Source organism: Doryrhamphus excisus, linkage group LG12 (assembly GCF_037039965.1).
Source record: "Doryrhamphus excisus strain RoL-2023G ecotype Guam linkage group LG12, RoL_Dexc_Guam_v1.1, whole genome shotgun sequence".
NCBI lineage: Eukaryota > Metazoa > Chordata > Actinopteri > Syngnathiformes > Syngnathidae > Doryrhamphus > Doryrhamphus excisus.
Window position 1 is genome coordinate 10,242,042 of NC_136368.1, and position 21,488 is coordinate 10,263,529.

At 37.9% G+C, this 21,488-nt stretch overlaps 1 protein-coding gene across 3 annotated transcripts in view; it reads right to left on the reverse strand.

Moving 5' to 3' along the window:
- Nucleotides 1-5,174: 5,174 nt before the first annotated feature.
- Nucleotides 5,175-21,488, reverse strand: part of col18a1a (collagen type XVIII alpha 1 chain a) — a 68,569-nt gene continuing 52,255 nt past the window's right edge. For all 3 annotated transcript variants that reach the window (XM_058081532.2, XM_058081529.2, XM_078795243.1), the window contains 37 exons: nt 20,633-20,714; nt 19,359-19,495; nt 18,661-18,687; nt 18,313-18,519; nt 18,188-18,214; nt 18,003-18,065; nt 17,794-17,871; nt 17,654-17,704; nt 17,409-17,540; nt 17,226-17,288; nt 16,091-16,135; nt 15,737-15,868; nt 15,599-15,670; nt 14,789-14,815; nt 14,472-14,570; nt 13,658-13,693; nt 13,460-13,549; nt 12,575-12,607; nt 12,317-12,352; nt 11,950-12,009; nt 11,792-11,869; nt 11,675-11,710; nt 11,487-11,540; nt 11,274-11,339; nt 11,053-11,127; nt 10,957-10,987; nt 9,993-10,046; nt 9,848-9,882; nt 8,736-8,864; nt 8,472-8,631; nt 8,291-8,355; nt 8,009-8,137; nt 7,895-7,927; nt 7,511-7,807; nt 7,210-7,407; nt 6,403-6,518; nt 5,175-6,298 (listed from right to left, as the gene is read on the reverse strand). In XM_058081532.2, the coding sequence (XP_057937515.2) occupies nt 6,085-6,298; nt 6,403-6,518; nt 7,210-7,407; nt 7,511-7,807; nt 7,895-7,927; nt 8,009-8,137; nt 8,291-8,355; nt 8,472-8,631; nt 8,736-8,864; nt 9,848-9,882; nt 9,993-10,046; nt 10,957-10,987; nt 11,053-11,127; nt 11,274-11,339; nt 11,487-11,540; nt 11,675-11,710; nt 11,792-11,869; nt 11,950-12,009; nt 12,317-12,352; nt 12,575-12,607; nt 13,460-13,549; nt 13,658-13,693; nt 14,472-14,570; nt 14,789-14,815; nt 15,599-15,670; nt 15,737-15,868; nt 16,091-16,135; nt 17,226-17,288; nt 17,409-17,540; nt 17,654-17,704; nt 17,794-17,871; nt 18,003-18,065; nt 18,188-18,214; nt 18,313-18,519; nt 18,661-18,687; nt 19,359-19,495; nt 20,633-20,714 (3,267 nt within the window). In that variant the 3' untranslated portion in view covers nt 5,175-6,084. The remainder of the gene's footprint in view (nt 6,299-6,402; nt 6,519-7,209; nt 7,408-7,510; nt 7,808-7,894; nt 7,928-8,008; nt 8,138-8,290; nt 8,356-8,471; nt 8,632-8,735; nt 8,865-9,847; nt 9,883-9,992; nt 10,047-10,956; nt 10,988-11,052; nt 11,128-11,273; nt 11,340-11,486; nt 11,541-11,674; nt 11,711-11,791; nt 11,870-11,949; nt 12,010-12,316; nt 12,353-12,574; nt 12,608-13,459; nt 13,550-13,657; nt 13,694-14,471; nt 14,571-14,788; nt 14,816-15,598; nt 15,671-15,736; nt 15,869-16,090; nt 16,136-17,225; nt 17,289-17,408; nt 17,541-17,653; nt 17,705-17,793; nt 17,872-18,002; nt 18,066-18,187; nt 18,215-18,312; nt 18,520-18,660; nt 18,688-19,358; nt 19,496-20,632; nt 20,715-21,488) is intronic.

Consider the following 21,488-nt stretch of genomic DNA (forward strand, 5'->3'; position numbering starts at 1 on the left):
GAATATGTAGCCAGCTGCACTGATGACCGTGGGTAGTGAGCTGTAGAAGGTTCACAAGGATGCGGTTCAGGTTTCGGCAGGGTATCGACCCCAGCAGGATGAAATCATGTTTGCATCATTTAGACTCCAGGAAATATTTCAACCGATATAGTATACTTATGTCAGCAATAATACAGTATAAATAATCCCTCGCCACTTTGCACTTACAATTTTCAACTTCACTCTGGCATGGTTTTTCAAAAGTATATTAATAATTCATGATGTTTTGATGTTTTGAACACAGCCTATGATTAGTCTATTATTCACACATTTTACACATTTTTGTCCTAAATTAAGCATTGTCAAGCATAAAAATGGCAAAATTAAAAAAAAATGGCATTCATGATTTAAAAAATTATTAAAAGGCGCTCTGATATGTATGTAGTATTCTACACTGGTCACTAGGTGTCAGTGATGTTACTATAAGGTTTGATGAGACACACAAGCACCAGACTTGATTTGCTTTTATTACAGGTTTGAAGTAGCTCACAACTGGCACAATAATCCTGAACACAGGGTACTGTTAGCTGTATAAGATAAAATTCAACTCTGAACCACCACCATCACTTTCTGTACGCCCCATATTATTTCCTCCTATTATCTGGATACGGACCCAATGATGGCTTTTCACGGACCCGCGACCAATTAAAGTCAATGGGAAATGGAACAATAACACCTAATTGCAAAAGTAAGAAAACTTGATTGAGGAAACTGAACATTTAAAAAGTGAATGTTCAATTTTGAAACTGTACCACTGGTCAAAAGTGCAGATGTGACGTGAGATTACCTGACACGGATCATTGGAGGGGAAGTATCCATCCAACTCTGATGCATGAGTGTGAAAAACAACATTGATTACAACCCAGTATGAAAAATCTATCAGTGTCATAACACATTCATTTAAAGCACAGCAAGGTGCTATTGAGTCTTCACACAGGATTGTATGGATATTGGAGCAAAAAAAAAACCCCAACACTATTCACTGACAGGAGAGTTGTGGAGTGCCATTGCTGCAGAGATTTTACTCTAAACAAAACAAGCAATTGTGTGACAAATTCCGGCATATACCGTGCAATTTTCTTCCATATTCGTATAAGCTAGCCTGTGTGGTGCAATTTCAGGCAAAATGAGGTTCGGACCTCTGCTATGATAAAATTAGTAGAAACGGACCTTCCTCAAATTTTAACTCAAGACCCCTGGTATATAGTCAACTTTAAATTTCTTCAATGTTGGCAGGTCTGTGAATGTCTTTGTTGATGCTTGAGCACCTCAGACCAACTCAAAATAAATAAATAAATAATAAGAATACAAATAATAAATAACACATACTAGCTCGTATGGCAAAGACCTCAGTCTCTGTTCACATTTCTGGGAATGCCCATGCTCTATAACACTCTGCTCATCAAATATTTAAAAACAGGAGAAAAAAATAGGCTTAAATGCCAGAAGATCACATGGGGATTTAAAGAGTGGGTGGGCGTTACTCATTATCTAGCTACATGCCAGTGATATATGAACGCCTTGCAGATCACTTCAGACACTGTCCAAATGTACTAAGACATCTCCCTCTTACCAAAAAACACACCGGTTAAGTCTGGGGTCAATTGGCAAATATTATATATTATATTAGTATTATATTATATTAGTTTTGTAAGACATGTTTGTCGAGGTCATTCTTAGATTTTGCTGAACATGACAGCATATCCCCGCCAATGAATAAACACAAAGCACAGAGCTGACACCCGTGGCTTTTTGTGTCCGCCCCTATTGTAATTAAGTCCCTGAATCGGCTTGTCACCTTGTTGTGTCATTGCCGCAGCGGGATCATTTTTCCGTACTTAGTTATTACTTAGCACCCACTAAATATAGCTTTCTGCAGGCAGCCAGTGTGATAGCTCATCCCAGCAAAGCCAGCTGCGGGTTGTTACATCTACAGCCCCCACCCCCTGGCCCTTCTAACCTCATATGGTTAAGGATATACAGAAGATAGCATATCAACCATTCGGCGCCTGTGTAGGACAAAAAAATGGTTGCAATCTGTTTTTAAAAACATATCTGAATACCTTAATAAATATAAAATGTGTTATTTTTTTGTCCCGAACAGATTAATGGGATTTACATTATTCGTTATGGAAAAATTTGCTTCAGTTTTCAAGTGTTTAACATTTTTTTTGACATTTTGGAACACATCAATCAGGAAAAACAAGGTTTCACTGTATCTAAAGGGTGGCCTGGGGGCCATTGACAGCCCACAACGGTTGGCCTGCAGCACACTAATAATTATAATTTTTAAAGAAAAATAAAACCTAATAATCAACAACGGTAAAAATGTGAATTTTGCATGAATAGTTAGTAATTTTGTCATTATACACATTATAATATTGTCTGGGAAAATAAAGTAATTTTACTAGCATAATGTTTAAATAATAATGTTAAAAAAATCAAATAAGGTAAAAAAAACACATATTTTTAAGTCATAATATTTTGATAAACAAACAAAACAAGATTACAACAAGTTGTAATTTTTTAAATAATTAGGTTATGGAAAATAATATATGAATAAAGTCAAAACATGGGAATAAAAGAAAAAAAACAGTACGAACTTTAAATAAAACCAGCTGAAATGACAAAACAGCTGTGATTTTGCAAGAATAAAGTCCCAATATTAAAGAGGACGTCAGTATTATGCAAATTTTCAGCACTTTGTATTGAGTTATGGACTCTATAGAGCAGCTACACACGATAACCCCACAGAAAGCTTTCTAGCTCTTCCAGGTTCTGCACCTCTTTCTATAGTGTTTCCGTGGACTTCCTGCTTCCGAACCCAAATGGTTGTTTAATTTAATCCACCCGCTTTTCTAGGTACGCCCACTCCGCTGTGATTGTCATACTCCGAAGCGCTCCTGATGACTTCTGGACACGTAGGTCTGCATTTACTGAGTGCAGGCAAACTTCAGCCCAAACCGCATTGACATCAATTTGAAAAAAAAATGTAAAACCGAGTGTGCAGAGCCATCCCAAATGTTGTTCAGGGCTCACTTCCAAAACTTCATGATCTGACGCTTTGGCATCGCTTAACACAAAAACACAACATTGTAACATTTATGAGCAAGAAAAGTGGAAACAGCATCACAAATCCCTTTTAAGAAAAAAAATGCATTTTAATGAGAATAAATTGATCTCATATATTTGCTTTTAAGGAACACAATATATTTATATAATATATTTCAGTGAGATCAATCATCCCCAGAAGAAACTGGACAGGAGCGATGATGGTGGGTATTTCCTTATAATACTGCTGTGACATTCAGCCCCAACTCAATTAATATAAGCCATGCAGTCATAAGGTCGGCTTGCTGGTTGACATGTTTGATTGGCAGATTTAATGGAATTGGAGTCTGACATTTATTTTAGGAACTTCTAGCTTATTTTCATTGCATTATTGCGGATAAGTTTGGTGTCTTTGCCTTTCGCTAAGCTGAATGTGAAGATGGCCCTTATTTAGTCTGTAGGAGTTATACTGATTTGACGATGAGGCAATAGCGTGTCATCTTAAAAATACATTTGAATTTTATGCAGTGAATTAAACTGCCGAGGACTTATACTAGATTAAAAAAGTTCCAACGCTTGAGTAAAAAGATGACGAGAACATTCAGAACACACAAAATATGTCAGTAATAACTAACAATAACGGCTGCTTTTCTTGACCTTGGACATTCACTGGACATGAAAGCAAAATAATGCAAAAATAAGCATTTCCCAATTGGGTATCTCGTTTCTACTGTCTGTAAGCATGCATTCGTATGACATGTCACTATAATTGTAAAACTATAAAAATGTGTTTTGTGTTGACATTTTTGACTTTACATTTATTCTAATGGCAAAAATTGATTTGGTTAGAGTCGGCTCTTCTGGACTGTAATAATGACATGAACCAAGGTTCCACCGCATATTAACTTGTTAACATTGTTAACTAAAAACTTTCACTACTTCCAATAAAAAACTTAACAGGTTACCCAGGTCATAATCAGATGTTTTAAAAAATCCTTTCTTGACTTTGCTGCAGCATATTTACAAAGTGGATTTTAGATTTAGTTAATTAGATGGAAACAAAATCCGGTTTACGTGTGGTTACCCAGTGGTTATAAAAACGGTGGAACAACTTACTTGGATTATTATTTTATTATTACTTTATATGCAGAGATGAGGATGCTGAGGTTCTCATTAGGAGTGACCAGGATGGATAGGCTCAGGAATGAGTACATCAGGGGGACATTACATGTTAGAGGCCTCGGAGATAAAGTCAGAGAAGCCAGACTGAGATGGTTGGGACATGTCCAGAGGAGAGATAGTGAATATATTGGTAGAAGGATGCTGTTTAGAGCTCCCAGGTAGGAGGCATAGAGGAAGACCAAAGAGGAGGTTTATGGATGTAGTGAAGGAGGACATGAGGGTAGTTGGTATGAGAGAGACAGATGCAGAAGACAGGGTTGGATGGAGAAGATTGACTTGCTGTGGCGACCCCTGAAGGGAAAGCCCAAGGAGAAAGAAGTTTTATTACTACTTTATTATTGTTCTTTTTAAAAAAAGTTTTTAGAAACATGGTGTCTCCAATGAATGCAATAAATAATGTATATAGCAGTCTTTCTGGCATTAATTTAAAGAAAATGGTTGTGCATGTTTGCCTTCCGAGCAAACGTGAGTCCAGGAACCACCTGAATGTGGGAGATGACAGGCACGTCATATTAACCTATCCAGCAAATTAGGCCACCTCTGAATAATTCAAATTAATCTTCTTAATCAAATATGATCATAGAACTCCTACTAACTTTAAAGTCCAGATTTAAGAGGATTTTATAGGCATCCGCCAATGACTAGTGACCTAATTCAGTTCTCTTTTAATATCCACTTTACTTTAAGACCTAGAGTCGTTGTATGAACGTCAATCTAGATATACGCAGGCAAATTGAAGGAGTGCTGTACTCATGTCCTCTGAAGTTAATGTGTATTAAGATCATTTTCTCACTCACCATAAAACCGGTACAAAGAATTTGATATATGTCGTTACCAAGTTGCCTTTATATAATAAAAACACAAAGCATACTTCTCACTGCATACAAGTAGTAATGACGAAGAAATTGAAACAATTTTTATTCAGTGCCTTTAGGATCAGTACAAAAATGGAAATTATGATGTAAAACCACAGGTTTAGTTGCACTAAAGTCAGGTTAGTTGCTGAAAATCAATTGAATAGTAATAACAATATATATTTGTAACTTTTTTGTTTAGCAATAGCACAACACAAATCAGCATCAATCACTTCCAGGACACCCGCTACTCAGTAAATCTTAATTTTGGTGGTTGAATTTTTAAAAAATGTTCCTCTGGGTATCATTTATGCCCAACAAAACACTATAAGGCATATAGTTATAATCAAAACAGGAAGTGGGCCACTAGGTGAGCATATTTAGTGAAAAGTAGGCATGGTCTTAAGAGTGAGGCACCATTCAAAACATAAATGAGGGTATTTGGGCACATTGTATTTTCATTTAATTTGTTTGTTGGTCTTGCATATCTTCATTTAAAAATAAATATTTTTTTTTCAAAATAGTCTTTGCTGTACCCTATAGTCACCCACGAGTAAAATGAAATTGGAACAAATGTGGAAATGATCAATACATCAAATAAAAAGCATGGATATAGCAATTTTAAAAAGGTAAAAATGGATAGCAAAACAAATAAACACAAAAATGACAAAACATGTAATATAATTTGTTTTTTTTTTTAAATGGATACAATTTGTGAAGACTGTATTTTTTATGTGCCAAAGCCCCCTCTCCCGAGACAAAAGAACCCCTTTGTCCAACACATCCTCTTTGGCGTTCATGGAGGGACGAAGCATGCAAAGCAAAGCCCCTCTGCCAGGCCAAAAAGCCACCGGGCAAGTTCATTCATTGGACGCCAAAGCATATCATATGAGAAATTGACATTGGTGATGTATATTTAAAAACTACTTAACTGGGCAAAAACAAAGTGGAGGCATCCTTATTGTTTGGAGTGCAATGTGAAGGCGTTTTCAATGCACAGAACGATGTGTGAACTGGAGCAGCTGCTGGAGTGTTGCTGCAGGAGGTGGGCGCTCTGTAGCGACGATGCCAGACCGGTTACAGCGCGGTCGCCTGCCCGCCATGTTTCACAATAGTGGTCTGTTTGCCTGTGGCCTTTGTCGCTCGACCCATGCCAGACCATTTTGTCTGGCCTGATGAAGAAGAGGAGGTATTAGTACATGTTTGGTACAGTGTGCACCAATTAATGATCAAAGAGAACACATTTTTAGAAGTGTAAAACACAAAATGGACTCACCATGCACTGTCCCTGAGAATATCTCTACCGTCAAAGGAGTAAATTGGTACATTCTCCTTCATTTTGCTTGCATTGTCACCAAAGATGGATTCCCAGCTGTCAAACAATACCTGATCCTGCATGTAAATCGGTTGACATTAGTAGTGACATGATTACAGCAATAAAAGTCATGGTAATGCAAACATAAAAGCTTCTTGAGGTCATATCGTGATATCACAGCAAGCTCAGTATGTCGGTATGTGGTGGAAATATACAATTTACAATATTTCAACTTTCTCCTTAAATCATCTTTGTACACTTTCTTTTGTAATATCATGGATTCATCCCATAATATTATAACTTCTTCCCCAACCTAATTTCTGAAAATTGCAACTTTCTTATGTTTTGTATGTTTCTCATAATATTGTGACATACATTTTATTGAAATTTTAATATTTTAAAATATTAATATTTATATTTGTCCTCATCATATTACGTTATTCTCATAAAATGTTTTTGTTATGATACAATACTTGGACTATATTGTTGTAAAATGTATGCTGATTTTCCCATTCTTGTTATAATATATTTTTAGAATACAATTAAATATCTCCTGAGCTACACTTTGGAGACCCCTGCTGAAACGTGTGACATTTTCCCTTTTTGCATAATGTTGCTCCATGAGAGAAGCCAAGTGAATTCCAAGTGTCCTTGAACACAGCAGCACCTTGTGTCTGTGGAGGCACCTGAATGCACCATTCCGAAAAAGAACTAGCTCAGCTCAGACTTGGCAATAAAATATACACCTTTTTGAAAGACACATCTCACCTTGAGGTTGACAATAGGGAAGTTGTCTCTGTCCGACCTGCGGACAATGGTGTAGAGGTCTTGAAGCTTAGAGGACAGGAACGCTCTGAAGGTCCCCTTCAGGCCTACAGCACGGGCCTGCTGGAAACACAAGAAATCTGCCCCTCGAATTCCTCGCATGTTTCCAGTTTGAGGGGTGTTCAGGGCAATGAGATGGAGCTGATGAGAAAGAAAGATGACAATGTAAGTTTTTCTCAAAGCGCACAAGATCAAATTAATTAAATTCTTACATTTACATTTCTGGTCGTCCCCCTCCACTTACCCCTGATCCTGACTTGTCCACATGCACAGCTGGTTGCAGTGCAGGATGGCTAGGTTTTCGCTGAGGAGTGACCGGATGCTTGTTCTGAACATGTTCTGTAGCCAGTCTGCTGTCTGTCTCACCCGAGTGCCTCTGGTAAGGGAATCTGTGGTCGACATGCGGGTGTGATGGTGGCTCAATGGGTTGGACAGTGGAGACACTCTGAGAGTAATGGCCAGCTCCGTTGTTCTGAGACTGGTCATGGGACTGGGGGTACAAGACCACAGGGGGAGGCTTGACCTCTGCGACCTCATTTTCCTTTGAAGCAAAATTTCAAACAAGGATCAGTACATTTCAAGAAATGGAAAAACTCCACCTTTCCTTCTTCTGTGGCGTTAAACTCACCAGCTCTCTAAAGAAGGGCCTGTAGTCTCCAAGCTGTGAATAAAATAGAATTCTAGATATGAAGACATTCAGAAGACCATTTGGCAAGAGGGTGAAGAATCAAAAGAACCATACCATGACTTGTCGCAGTCCATCACGGACTCTTAAATAGAGGTCGGCTTTGTCGATGATGTAGATAAGGCTTCCTTCTGCCTGGCGTCTGGCAGTCGCAATCATTGTGTCATAGGACCTTAGAACTGTAACCTGTGGAAAGCAAATTGACAAAGTTGTACTGAACCATCATGTGTCAGTTAATGAGCAGCGATTGGTATTGCCAATACCACTGGGCCCTGCCAAAGACAGATTCTTCATATTCAGTTCATAGACGTTTGACAAAAACTAAGGAAAGACACGTACTGCAGATGAGAGTCCAGGATTTCCAGGTGGGCCAGGAGGACCAGGGGGTCCTGGTAGATTGGCAGCTTTAAAAATAAACAGCTTGTTTAGGGTGTGTCTTTATAACCACTGGGGTTTCCATTCGTCCAAAAATGCAGAATCCAATGCGTCAGTAGCGAACCACTAAATCAAAGTTACTTACAGTGACTGGGCCAAAAGGCACCGGGCAGAGAAGGAGATGTTGCTGGTCCTGGTGGTCCAGGCGGACCAGGTGGACCGGGGCGGCCGTCGTACCCAACTCCTGGTGGGCCAGGGGGACCCTGAGGTCCAGGGGGACCCCTAACAGGCTCTCCTTTTGGACCCTAAAACAAAGAAAACATTTAACAAAATATATCAAATACAAGTTGTCCATAACATGAAATTCAAACATGCTGATAATGTGCTGATGTTTTATTCTAAAACTCACTGGTAGGCCTGGTTTGCCGGGAGGCCCTTGTGGACCTTGAACTCCTCCAAAACGAGGGTCATAATATCCACCAGGTTCACCCTTTTCTCCCTTTACTCCTGGGTTTCCTTGCTCTCCTTTTAGGTCATTCTGTTGAGAAAAAGCTTTGCCTGTGTAATAGCATTCTGAGCAATTGTCACATTTGTACTTTGAAGTTCACATGGTTTAGAGCAGTGATTCTCAACTGGTGGTTCGCAACTGAACTGTTTGTTTGTGGTTTACTCCCATGAAGATGTTGAATGTGACAGTCCTGCCGTTAATGGTCATTAAATTTGTTTAATACTGGCTGGCACGTTGGCGTCCAGTCTCAGATTGGATTTGGCATCCAACACATATGGCTGCATGTTAAAAGCAACCATTATGAAAAGATGAATCGTCGTTTATTATCAACTCCTATACCGTTTATCAACACCAATGCACTTGAGCGTGTGACCAACCACAGCAGAGTGGGCGTGCCTGGAGGCGGGCCATAACAGCTGGAATAGGTGCAGATTCTGGAAAATCTAAAAAGGCTGGTTATCGTGTATTGCTGCTCTACAGAAGTCCACAAATCAATACAGAGGGTGAAAATATTAGCATAATCGGTCCCCTTTAAGCCTTTTCTCAGGTATTAGGTACTTAACTATATGATGCTAGCTGTTAGCATGCTAACATTGTTAATATGCTAATGTTAGTATGTTAGTGTTTATGCAATTTTCATTCATTCAGTGACAAATTACATAAATACTAAGTGCTATCATGCTATACATATGTTAGCATTCCTAGTATGCCAATATTGGCATATTAGCATAGGTAAAAAACATAGACACTTACTGTAATCATGCTAAGTGTTAGCATGCTGACAGTATTTCAGTCTGGCATCAGCTCAGCGAGTGTAAAATTGCAGAATTCACATACAATTTTCTCCAAATTGCACATTTCTATTTAAATATATGAGATGTGTGAAATTGGAGTTGAAACATTTCCACAATTTTTTAGTGAGTCCAGCAGTTAAACCAGTTGAGAACCACTGTAATGTTGCGTTTGTGTTAAAACAAGATTTATCGCTTATTCTGGAACTTTCAGATGCTCACCTTGAATGTGTAAATGTCAAAATTAGAGGCTGATCCTGCAATATATATATATATTGTGTTAAAATGCAGTAAACTGAGCACTTACAACAGCTACTGTATATGGAACATATTATGATTTTAAATGTGGAAAAATGTAATGATTTACCGGGGAGGCCTGGAAGTCCATGTTCGCCACGATCCCCCTTTTCTCCTTTAATTGCTGCAGTTAAATATGACATACACACAGCCTCATGAGACAGTGTTCCATACAGTAGGTAACAGGCGTTGGCATTACTCTTTCTTATGGAGACGTCTCTTTTGTGGTTGTGACGTCTTTCGGCTCATTACTCCCATCTATTAACACGGATTAATCTTCAGACAATGGAGGATATTTATACCCCTTCAGCGTGAGGTAGCCAGATGAAGATGAAATTAAGAACCGTTTTGTCTCCAGAAACTCAAAAACCCTTCTTTGATCTACTGTAACTCTTTGACAAGAACATTTGTTCTACTTCCCAATTTTTAGCATTATTTTTGAGTATTTTTTAGAGCATTATTTTAAGTTCCATCTTATTGTACCATACCACTGACATTAACAGTAGCTACACCTAAACGATCTAATGAGGTCACAGATAAGAAGCACTTTTACAAACTAGAATGATCTGTGTGTGTGGAGCACAGACCAAAACAAGCCTGGGTCAAGTATGGTGCTTGTGTGTCTAACATTATAGTCACATTATTGACACCAAGTGACCAGTGCAAAATAGTACTTCACAAGTCTTTGAATGCGTCTTCTGAATGCCTTATACTTGTATTGTATTTAATTTTGCCATTTCTATATTTGAAAATGCATTTAGGCAAAAAAAATGCAGACATTTCTGAAATATTAATTTTTACAAATAATCGGCCACATTTAACCATGAAAAAGCACAATACATTTTTCTAAACAAATTAATCATGTGAAGCCATGAATTTCGAAGCAAGAGGTGGTGAGGGATTATTGAATGACAGTTTCTTAAGAGTAAAACTAAAAATGTTGCTTATTGGACCAGTGGGCCTCTTTACTACTTTATCTCATTGCATTTCACCTAATTATGTATGTTCAACAGTGTATAGGGAATAGGTCATACCTGGATAGTTTCTAGAGGTTTCATCATAGTGCTGTGAACAAAAGAGAGTTACATATTTAGATGTATAAATGACATTTAAATGGTTTGGTTACTTACATTGAAACGGTCAAAGGGACTGGGGGGCCCCGGGGGTCCAGGAGGGCCAGGTGGTCCCGGTGGGCCAGTAACTCCCTGATAAAAAAATATTAGATTCTGAATTATTCCTCACTTTATAGTAAAGAAAACACCACATGACAAGCAAACTATTAAGAATAAAATATTCTTTTTTAGACCTTTAGACCTCAGCTCAGTTCAGTGTAAAAGTTCAGTGTTTTTACCGGGTAGACAGAGCCTCCCCCCGGCTCTCCTTTTTCACCCTTGTATCCATTTACACCAGGGCGACCCTAAAAAAAGACAAATCAATGTTATTAAAAAACATTACAAAATACACTATTGCAGTGTTTTTGGTCAAATACTGTAATATGTGTTCAATTGTATTTGAAATATATTTAAATGATGGCAAGCGCCTGACAGTCCAAATGTTTACTTACAGGTCTTCCCGGCATTCCAATTTCACCCTTGAATCCAGCAGGTCCATATTGTCCCTTCATTGAAAAAAATCATACATAGTCATGACACATTACAGTTAACTTTTGAAAAATAAGTGTTAACACATCAAGTTCATTATCTGACTGACAATATCTGACTAACAATACAATACCAAATGAGTAATGCTTACAGGTGGTCCGACGGGCCCAGGAGAGCCTCTGTCTCCCTACATGCACAATAGAAGCATAAGCAAACATGAGGAGGCAATATATTTAGAAAGAATGCAGACAATTAAAGCAATACTCACTTTCAAACCTGTTAGCCCATCCAAAAACAGTGGACTCCCATCAGGACCGATTACTAAACCTGGCTCACCTTTCTCACCCTGCAGAGACAAGAGTGATCAGTTCCATTGCGAATGGTGACACAAGGCGTGCATACTGTACACAGTAATTTTCATTGTACCTTGATGCCATAACCGGAAGGGCCAGGGTCTCCTCTTTCACCCTTTGGACCCATAGGACCCTGCAGGACAAAGGAAAAAAAGCAATTGCATTCAAGTTCAAGGAATGGCGTGGCCATCATACAATGTGTTAAGCCATCAACAACTCCGTCCAATGGTTGGCATCGTAACTCTGCATAGTCAGAGACATCTCAGCTTGCAGAAGGCGCTCTTGAACGGTGCAAACAAACATGGACAGCATAGGACATTTGTTGACGACATGTAACGAACTGAGAAAGTACCCGCAAGGCATGCTGGGTACACCAGTGACAAGTACAATACGGAATCACATCAGACTGTGTGTCACCTCTCTGAAACAAATGGACTTACAGGGAATCCAGCTTGGCCAGGCATCCCGGGTCCTCCCTTTGTAGAAAACACACACATTAATGGAGTAGACTTTCTAGTTGACTTTATGTTACCTCGTCCAAAAAACTCAAACATTATGAAGAACACTGCTGAGTCAAGCGTGCTATTCAGCAAAAAATGTGAGGTAGCAATTACAATCAAAACCCAATGCCAACATTTAGACTGATTTAGTACAATATACAGTATATCTTCTATTAACCTACTTTATTGAATACATACCTGAGGCCCAATACTGCCAACAACACCATCAAACTGTAATGATATAAACAGAGTAATTGTAAGACAAGACAAGACAAGAGAAAAGAAATGCAAAATAAAAAAAAGTTTTGTGGTTGAATACGGCCTATTAGTAAACAAAGAACGTGCACATCTAAGTAACTTTTGTCTAAATTAAGCATTTAAGCATCAACAAGTATAAAAATGGCTAATTGAACTAAAATACCAATATAAAGCATTCAAAAGACACAAAGACATAAAGACAAGACATTGATGAAACCAGTATTCTATATCGGTCACTATGGTGTCAGCGTCAGTAGCACCAGACTTGCTTGCCCAAACAACAGGCTTTTATTGCAAGTTTCAATTATCTGACAACAGGCACAGTAATTCCTAACATGGACTACTGCCACAGTCTTAACCCACGCAAGCTAAAACTAAATTTTGAACCTTCGGCCTCACTTCCTGTCTGCCCCACGCTCAGTTCCCCTACCATCGGAACACATTTACAGCACACTTATGTGTGAAATGGCTTATTTGGTCTTATTATGTCAACTTGGGAAATAAGAGTGTAAAAGGGTGCTTGTTTAAAAATATGTATTTTGAAGGTCCTAAATAAGTTGTCTATGATCTAACTACTATAATATTTAGATAGATAGACTCCCTTTATTATAAATAAAAAAAATCAGGAATACTACTTCCAAAAAAGTACTTATCATGGTTGGTCCTGGAACAAATTAACTGTGATAAATGTATTCGTTAAAAGTGATTTTTTAAATCCTTTCTTCATTGCTTTATTGTACATATAATAAAAAAATTACATACATATTTTTTTCCCTCAAAATCTGACATCTTTTTTTCAATTTCATTTTCATTTATTTCTTTTACATTTTCAGATGGCTGATAGATGATTTGTCCAGGTGGTCCGGGTGGGCCTGGCGGTCCTGGAAATCCAGATCCATCTCGGCCTGCTTCACCCTTAAACAAAATATGGATGTTAGACAATTACCATCTTATCTTCTACCACTTCTATTTCTTTGCGGTGACAATCAACACATGAACAGTTTGACTGGAAATAATAATCACCCTCTCTCCTTTGTCACCTCTGTCACCCTTTGCTCCCTGGAAAATTAAAGAAAATTTAAGAATGAAACACGAGACTGAAAAATCAACAACTTGCCATTGTATCAGAAGGTAGCAGGTTTCAGCTTGAGGTCACAAACAAATATCCGGACATTCTCCTTCAGGATTTTTTGTTAGACAGCAGAAGCTTTGGTGAAGTCTTCCAAATCCTAAAGCAGCAAAACAGCCCCAGAACATCACACTACTACCACCATATTTTACTCTTGGTGTGACGTTCTTTTTCTGAAATACTTTTATGCCAGATGTAATTGGACAGACATCTTCCAAAAAGTTCAACTTTTGCCCTGTTAGACCACAAACATGAAGATGTTTACTGGCAACAACGAGACAGGCCTTAATGTTTTTTTGTTCAGCAGTGGTTTTGGTCTTGGAACTTTTTTTCACCATATGTGGATAATGGCTCTCACTATGGTCCTTTGGAGTCCCAGAGCTATAGAAATTACTTTCTAAAGTTTCCAGACTGGGGAGAAATCGCTTTCACATAGGCCCACGAAGGTTTGGTTTTTTCTTCCTTAATAATCCAAAGTTTAATTTGAAAACAGCATTTTGTGTTCAGTTGTGCTGTGACTGACAAATATTTAATTTTTTTGGATGATCAGAAACATTTACATGTGACAAACACGCAGAAAAAATAAGAAATCAGGAACACTTTTTCATGCCACTGTACCTGTATATGCAGTATATTAATTTAACATGTTTGCTGGAGCTTGATAACAAACGCACAGGACAAGAACATCGGATATGGTGAATTAATGACCTGAATTCCAGGGAAGCCATCTAATCCCGGTTGCCCATCTCTTCCTTCTGGGCCGCCACTGCCCTTCTGACCGGGGAGGCCAGGCAAACCGGGTTTACCCTGCAGAGGTTCAGACATTCCAGATATAATGCAGAAAAAAGCAAGAGACTTCATACAATCATAAAACTGTGGTAAAATACCTGCATCTTGACAATATAAATAAAACATTGACATTTTGTCATCTCTGTATTATATCCGTGCCCACTGTTATCCTCACATCACATTATATATAAAAATAACACATGACTGATTACCACAATAACTACTTGGCTACTTACAGGAAGTCCAGGTAGACCCGGTGGACCCTGAGAAGACACATTTAGTTTGTGATTATCTCAATAAAACCACAATTCCACCAAAAACAACATCCATTATGATGACAATGGCAAAGCTGTTTGAATATTCAGTTACCCTACTTCTGTCCCCTATCACCGTGAAGCTCAGAATAGGTGGGCTCTCCAAATTTTAGGTGCTGACAACAAAGGAGAAACTCCCTAAGTGCCTAGTGTCAGCCTGTTGTCAGGATGTTATCTTTAGTCGTTATCGCCTGTCACCTCGGTCTATTTAAGAAACGTGTTGGGATGCTGTCTTTGCACTCAGTCAACTAACCCATACAGCCTCCAAGACTGTTTCAATGAACTTACTTGACACAATTAACACAATTAACACAACTTTTATCCACTTTTACAGGGCCACATATGAAAAATAAAAGAGTATTTTGATACTCTTTTGAGTAAACGTGTAGATATGCAAAGAAGTTAGAAATGTTTCAAGAAAATTGCATCTCAGCTTTGTGACCATCTTCCAATGTTCACAATTTACAACGAACATTATAAAAAACAGACAGATAGAGTGACAGATTTTTTTCCTGTGCTTTCTATGATGAAATATTGTGAAATATATAAATATATATATAATACACACACACACACATGTGCAGGTGTGCACCCCAAATTCAAATGTACCAGAGCAATCGCATAACAGCTAGCTACGTTGCACGTGTGTATATGTGTGGCAGTTAACCAAGAGAGACCTCTGGTAAAATTTCTGTACATTGTTCATACAGAGAGAAAACAAATCTACCTTACCTGTATTCCTTCAGGTCCTCTCACACCAGGAACCCGATTCGAGAAAATTCCACCAGATCCTTCCATGTCATCCTTCGAACGACAACAACATAAACAATGATTCTTCTAACTTTGACCATATATGCTTATGGAACTTACAAATCCAACACGATAGCTTGGTCCAGGAGGCCCGGGGGGCCCAGGTGGGCCAACTGGTCCCATTGGACCAGGTAAACCAGCCAATCCAGGCTCCCCTGTACGTCCAGGTAAACCATTATCTCCTTGAGCTCCCTGTTGAATAGATGAAAAAACATATATATAACTACATAGATAACTATATATATATGTGTGTGTGTCTATATATCTATCTATATATATATATGTTCCGATATATCCGAGGTTTACTGTATATATATATATATATATATATATATATATATATATATATATATATATATATATATATATATATATATATATATATATATATATGTTGATGATATGATGTTTCACCTTCACGCCAGCTGGTCCAGAAACACCAATATCACCAGAATCGCCCTAAACCGGAACAAAATAAAGATATATAGTTGACACATTCAATCACTGCCATATCATAAAACAATGTTAAGTTAATAAAAAATAGTGGCAAATAGTGGCAAATAAAACCTTACACTCATAACAATCATGACGATTGGACACCACATTATTTTGGATGTCAACATATACATAATTCACATTTCATTCACATGGCATAACTAGGCCCCATAAGTGTGTGTTGGAAGCAAAACAGAAAACGTTCAAGGAGCTAGCCACACGGGATGGCTGCAGACACGAAAGGGAGCGGTTGTTGAACTCCCAAAGTTCCTGTACTTTGTCAATATTGTCCGTGTAGCAGAAAATGTGTGTGTATTTTGCAAGCTGCGCATTATAATATTTATATAGGATGCAATTTCGGTTCATTTCAGTTCAAACAATCAAGAAAACCATTATATTTGTCCCCCCTCCCCCAATTCAAAATATGAATAAAAAAGATCCTTGTACACATCTGACTGTGTTTTATGATTAGGAAAATAACGATGGTATAATACAACACAGTGTGCCACAGAAAGGATAGATAATATGAGACTGTATTCGGTATTAATACCTTTTATTATTTACATATAGAATCGACCATCCTTTGGACATCTGGGATGTAGCCATTTAACTCAGAACTCTGAAATTATTAATTTAACTGGAGCTATATTAGCTGTCTTATGTACCATACGAAAGCCATAAAAACAACAAAACTCATGAAATCATAGTCACCAGTTGTGGATGTACAATATTTTATGTGCTGAACATAAAGATGACGGATGTAGAGAAGTGATACAGGAGGACCATACGTATATTTTTAATGGGTTTAATTAGAGGTTGTTATCATCGGACCATTTACTTAACTACAATTGCATCAAATCAAATAATATATTCTGTCTTTATTAGATAGTAGATGGAGGCCGTTTTTGTCTAAACGATAATGGAAAAGGCTAAGCATGGTTGTTGAATTGAATGGTAAACTCAAATGTAGGCCTAGGTGCCAGTACTTGACTCACCATTAGTTCACTAGGTCAGTTAATTATATTCTGACTAAGGTAAATCTGTATTAAATTACCTTTTCCCCCTTAGGACCAGGGGCTCCTGGTGCACCATCAACACCTGGTAAACCAGACAAGCCCTATAAGCCGGAGATTGAAATCACAAGTGAATGAACGATCATCATAACCAAGTTGATAAACAAGCTACAATTATCTGACATGCAGTATTTATGTTAATTGAGGAATACATTGGTACTTACAGGTTGGCCAGGTGCTCCATCTTTTCCTGGTGGACCTACAGCTCCAGATGTCCATCCAGTACCTGTAGTTGAGAGACCAGAAACACCTGGTGGACCAGGGGGGCCCGGTGGGCCCGGTAGCCCTGGCAGTCCCTAAATCAAAAGATATGAATCAAGCATCCATCGACAAAAATTCCAATAAACTAACATTTTTCACACAGATGTATTTCCCTTTACATATTGTGGTTGTATTAAATTATTGTTACCCGAAAAGATTCCAGATCTGGGAATCCTGAGCCCTCCATATCCACAAAAGTCTGAAATACAGCCATTCCAAAAACAGTTATATCCAATCAATGATCCTAAAAGACAGAAGGTATACATGGCTCACCAAAGATTGACTTACAGGTCTGACTCCTGGTCCTGGGGGTCCGGGAGGACCTGGGGGGCCCCTGAGACCAGGCTGACCCTCTCCACGATCTCCCTGCAAGCATAACATCCGATTTATGGGGCAGAATTGTGATGTCATGTGCAACCCAGAAATAAATGTATTTCTTTGTATGCTACACCAATAACAGCATAAAATTATTTTCCCCAATATGTGTTGCATCTAACCTTCTCTCCCTTTGGTCCAGCATCACCAGGTGTTCCTGGAAAGCCGGGCGGGCCAGCAACACCCTGAATTAAGAAAGGTAAGAAATTTCAGTGAATCCAGTACAGCACATGCAAAGGCATAGTGTAGATTGTAGGTATGCATCTACCGCCATCACACACGCTTAGATATTTAACACAAAACTCACCCTCTTGCCATCCTCTCCAGGATCACCCTGTGTAAGTGCGTAAAATGTTGATTAATATATTCAATATATGCAAATACTAACATTGTGGCTGAGAGCTTGCTTTGCAAGATATATAGAACACTAACTGGTTCTCCCTCAGCTCCAGGAGGTCCTTGGGCACCGGGTGCCCCTTGGGGTCCAGGTGGGCCTCGAGGACCAGGCCCACAGGAAGCATCTGAGCCCTCCTTGCACGCTGAGACCTCAGATGCCGGACCTGGAGGGCCAGGGGGACCAGGGGGTCCAGCAGGGCCGGGCTCACCCTTCTTTCCTTGGTATCCAAAACCTGCATTGCCCTGAAAAATAAATGAGCATTGTTTTTTCATAGTCAGGAATATCGGATAAATATTCATAATACGCTGACTTTTAGTGAGATATAGTTTTACTGTAGGTAAAAGTTTGACGACACTGCATCAAGAAATAATCTGTAGACTCACCTTTACACCTCTTTCCCCTGGTTCTCCCTAAAAATTGAATCATGAAAGAATATATTAGCAAATATCTAAAATGAGCTTTATATATTGATTATTCATTTCGAGACAATCAATACAATTAACTTAAATGAGTGGAACTGTGTATTTAATGTATTTGTATCACAAAATGTCCGTGTTAGCAGCCGAATGTTAGCAACTGAAAGTCAGCTCAGTTGCCCATCTATGATGTCATCAATGGTTGACTCTGTAGTTCTTTGCTAACTAATTATTATTACTAGTTATTCCACATTCCCATTCTCATGGGATCATGGCTGCAAAATAACTGATGATGGACAAGAAGGTGAGAAACACTAACATTTAAGGCTTCCTGGAACAGATACATTGAATTGATTTAATTAGAGTACGTTTCAACGCCAATCAAGGTTCCATAGCATTTCTATCCATAATACAGGGTTCATAGACACCTAGAGTCACCCAGATATTTTTTAGATCAACTTTCAGCTTTCAACTAGACACAAATATATATTCATACTTAAAAGGTTCAGGTTGCAGAGGGAAAAAATACATAGGAAATGCATGTTTCATGTTTAAAATGTGTCACTTGCTTCAAAGATTTTGCTTGTTATTTCTTGATACAAATTTAAGCCCTTGTGTATTTTTAATCAAGAATTAAAAAATGTAAATAAAAAAATCCTGCAGACCTTCAGTCCTTGGGCTCCACCTTGTGAGCCAACAGCAGAGCTATACCCTGCATCTCCTTTTGGCCCCGCTAGACCTCTGTCTCCTTTCTGTCCTCTGTCCCCTCGGTCTCCTTTCTCTCCTTTAGCCCCAACTGGTCCTGTAAAACAATAACAACTAATTTACATGTACACCCTTTCTTCTAGACAACTTGATTTATGCCATTGTAATGAAACACGATCCAATTGTCAGTGAGTAGCAATACACAAGTTGAGAATATTGCATATTCTTGACCTAAATGCATTTTTAAGCACAAGAGCAAACATACAAATATAAGACATTCAGAAGACGCATTCAAAGATGTAATATGCAGTATTCTATACTGGTCACTAGAGGTCAGTAATGTTGCATTAACTCATTCAATACCGAAGATGTATTTATTTGTTTTTATAAACTTGTGTGCCCGATCCAAAAGACTACTTCTTACATCTTTTGATGTCTTTATACCGTTTTGTATGAGAGGCAAAAAGAGATGATGACACTGCTAAATGTCGCTTTAAAAACAGTTTTAAGCCGAGATTCTAATTTTTCTTTTGGTTGGTTACATGTTAATATGTTCATAGTAATAATAATATTCTGTATGTCTTCAAAATTCAGTCAAAATCGTCTCAAATGACTGGTACTGAAGGGGTTGTCTTTTGAAAAATGGCAGGGATAGAATGAGTTAATAACAGTCATTGCAAGAAATATGCTATCCAGAAAAAAAAATACAACAAAAATACTCTCTCGATACATGTAAATCTATTTTATATCTTACTTATATCTAATATGTCTTATTGACTGTTATTATTTCTACCATATTGTGTAATACAAGTGTAAAAGTAACTTTATGGGTGTTATTTGATGTCTCGAGGGTTAATAAAATGTAATAAAAAGACAGACAGACAGACAACTTTATTAAATAAATAAAAATAGATATATAAATATATATAAAAATATATCAATTTTACAGTATATGTATAATAATAAATACATAAAAACATAAATACTGCCCATTTGATACATCTTCCACTGATATATTTTCGTTATATTGATTTTCATGAAAACAACTTGAACACACTACAAGAAGAGTGGTTTATATTTACAAAAATTCTAGATAAAACTGACCTTGTGTAATAACCCTCCTCTCCACTAGATAGAAGCATTTGCCATCAAATCAGCAAGGCAAGAATCACTATTTTGATGTAGCAACCTCTTCAGTGTTTAAAATTAAAATGATACACAGGCAGCACTTTACCTGTGTGTCTTGCAGTTGACGTCTCAACTTGCTTAGCAACCGGGGGCTTCTGAATAGGCCGTGAAGATGGCGGAGCTGTCTCCTGTTAAAAAAAAAAGCAACACATCACAATCATGTTTATTAGACATGATAAATAACATTTAGTAGACACACTGGAACTAAAACTGTACATCTACAGTAGATATTGTCTCTTCCGGTCCATTTGTGACCTTTACCATGAAATGTTTCATCTTTGCGCTCAGTTGACCCCATTAGAGGTCATGGGAAAATGTGCAAGCTAACATTAAACCCAAACAATCCCCAAAAGATCACAGAGTACGAATGTTTCCTGACACAAACACGTGTAACCCAACTCTTCCCAACACTGTGAAAAATAACATCAGTGAAGTAGCATATTATAGTATACAATATAGTGTACATCTGTAAACTATAACAGATAATGTTGCTGTATTACTTACATTAAATTACCGTAAAGCAATGATGTTTAATATAAAATTATACGCCACCCTCAAAAATGTTATTAACAAAATGTGTAACATTTAAATTAAATGATTTGTATGCAGTTTTTGTGAATAAGCCTTTTATAAACACATCATATATAAGTTACACATTTTTTTAAGTGTTAAATAGTCGTCTTCTGGTTCTTTGTGTTTAATTATATTTTGGGTATTATATGAATTTATGTTTATGTACAGTATGCTGTATAACCTGTGTATAATAGTGCTCTTATTTCATATATCCATATGTTGGTTATTGGCCCATATATCGCATATTAGTTTTTTGCCCAAAAACAGCTGGTTCGGCTCCAGGATGCCCTTGTGAGGATAAGCGGTACAGAATATGGATGAATGGACAC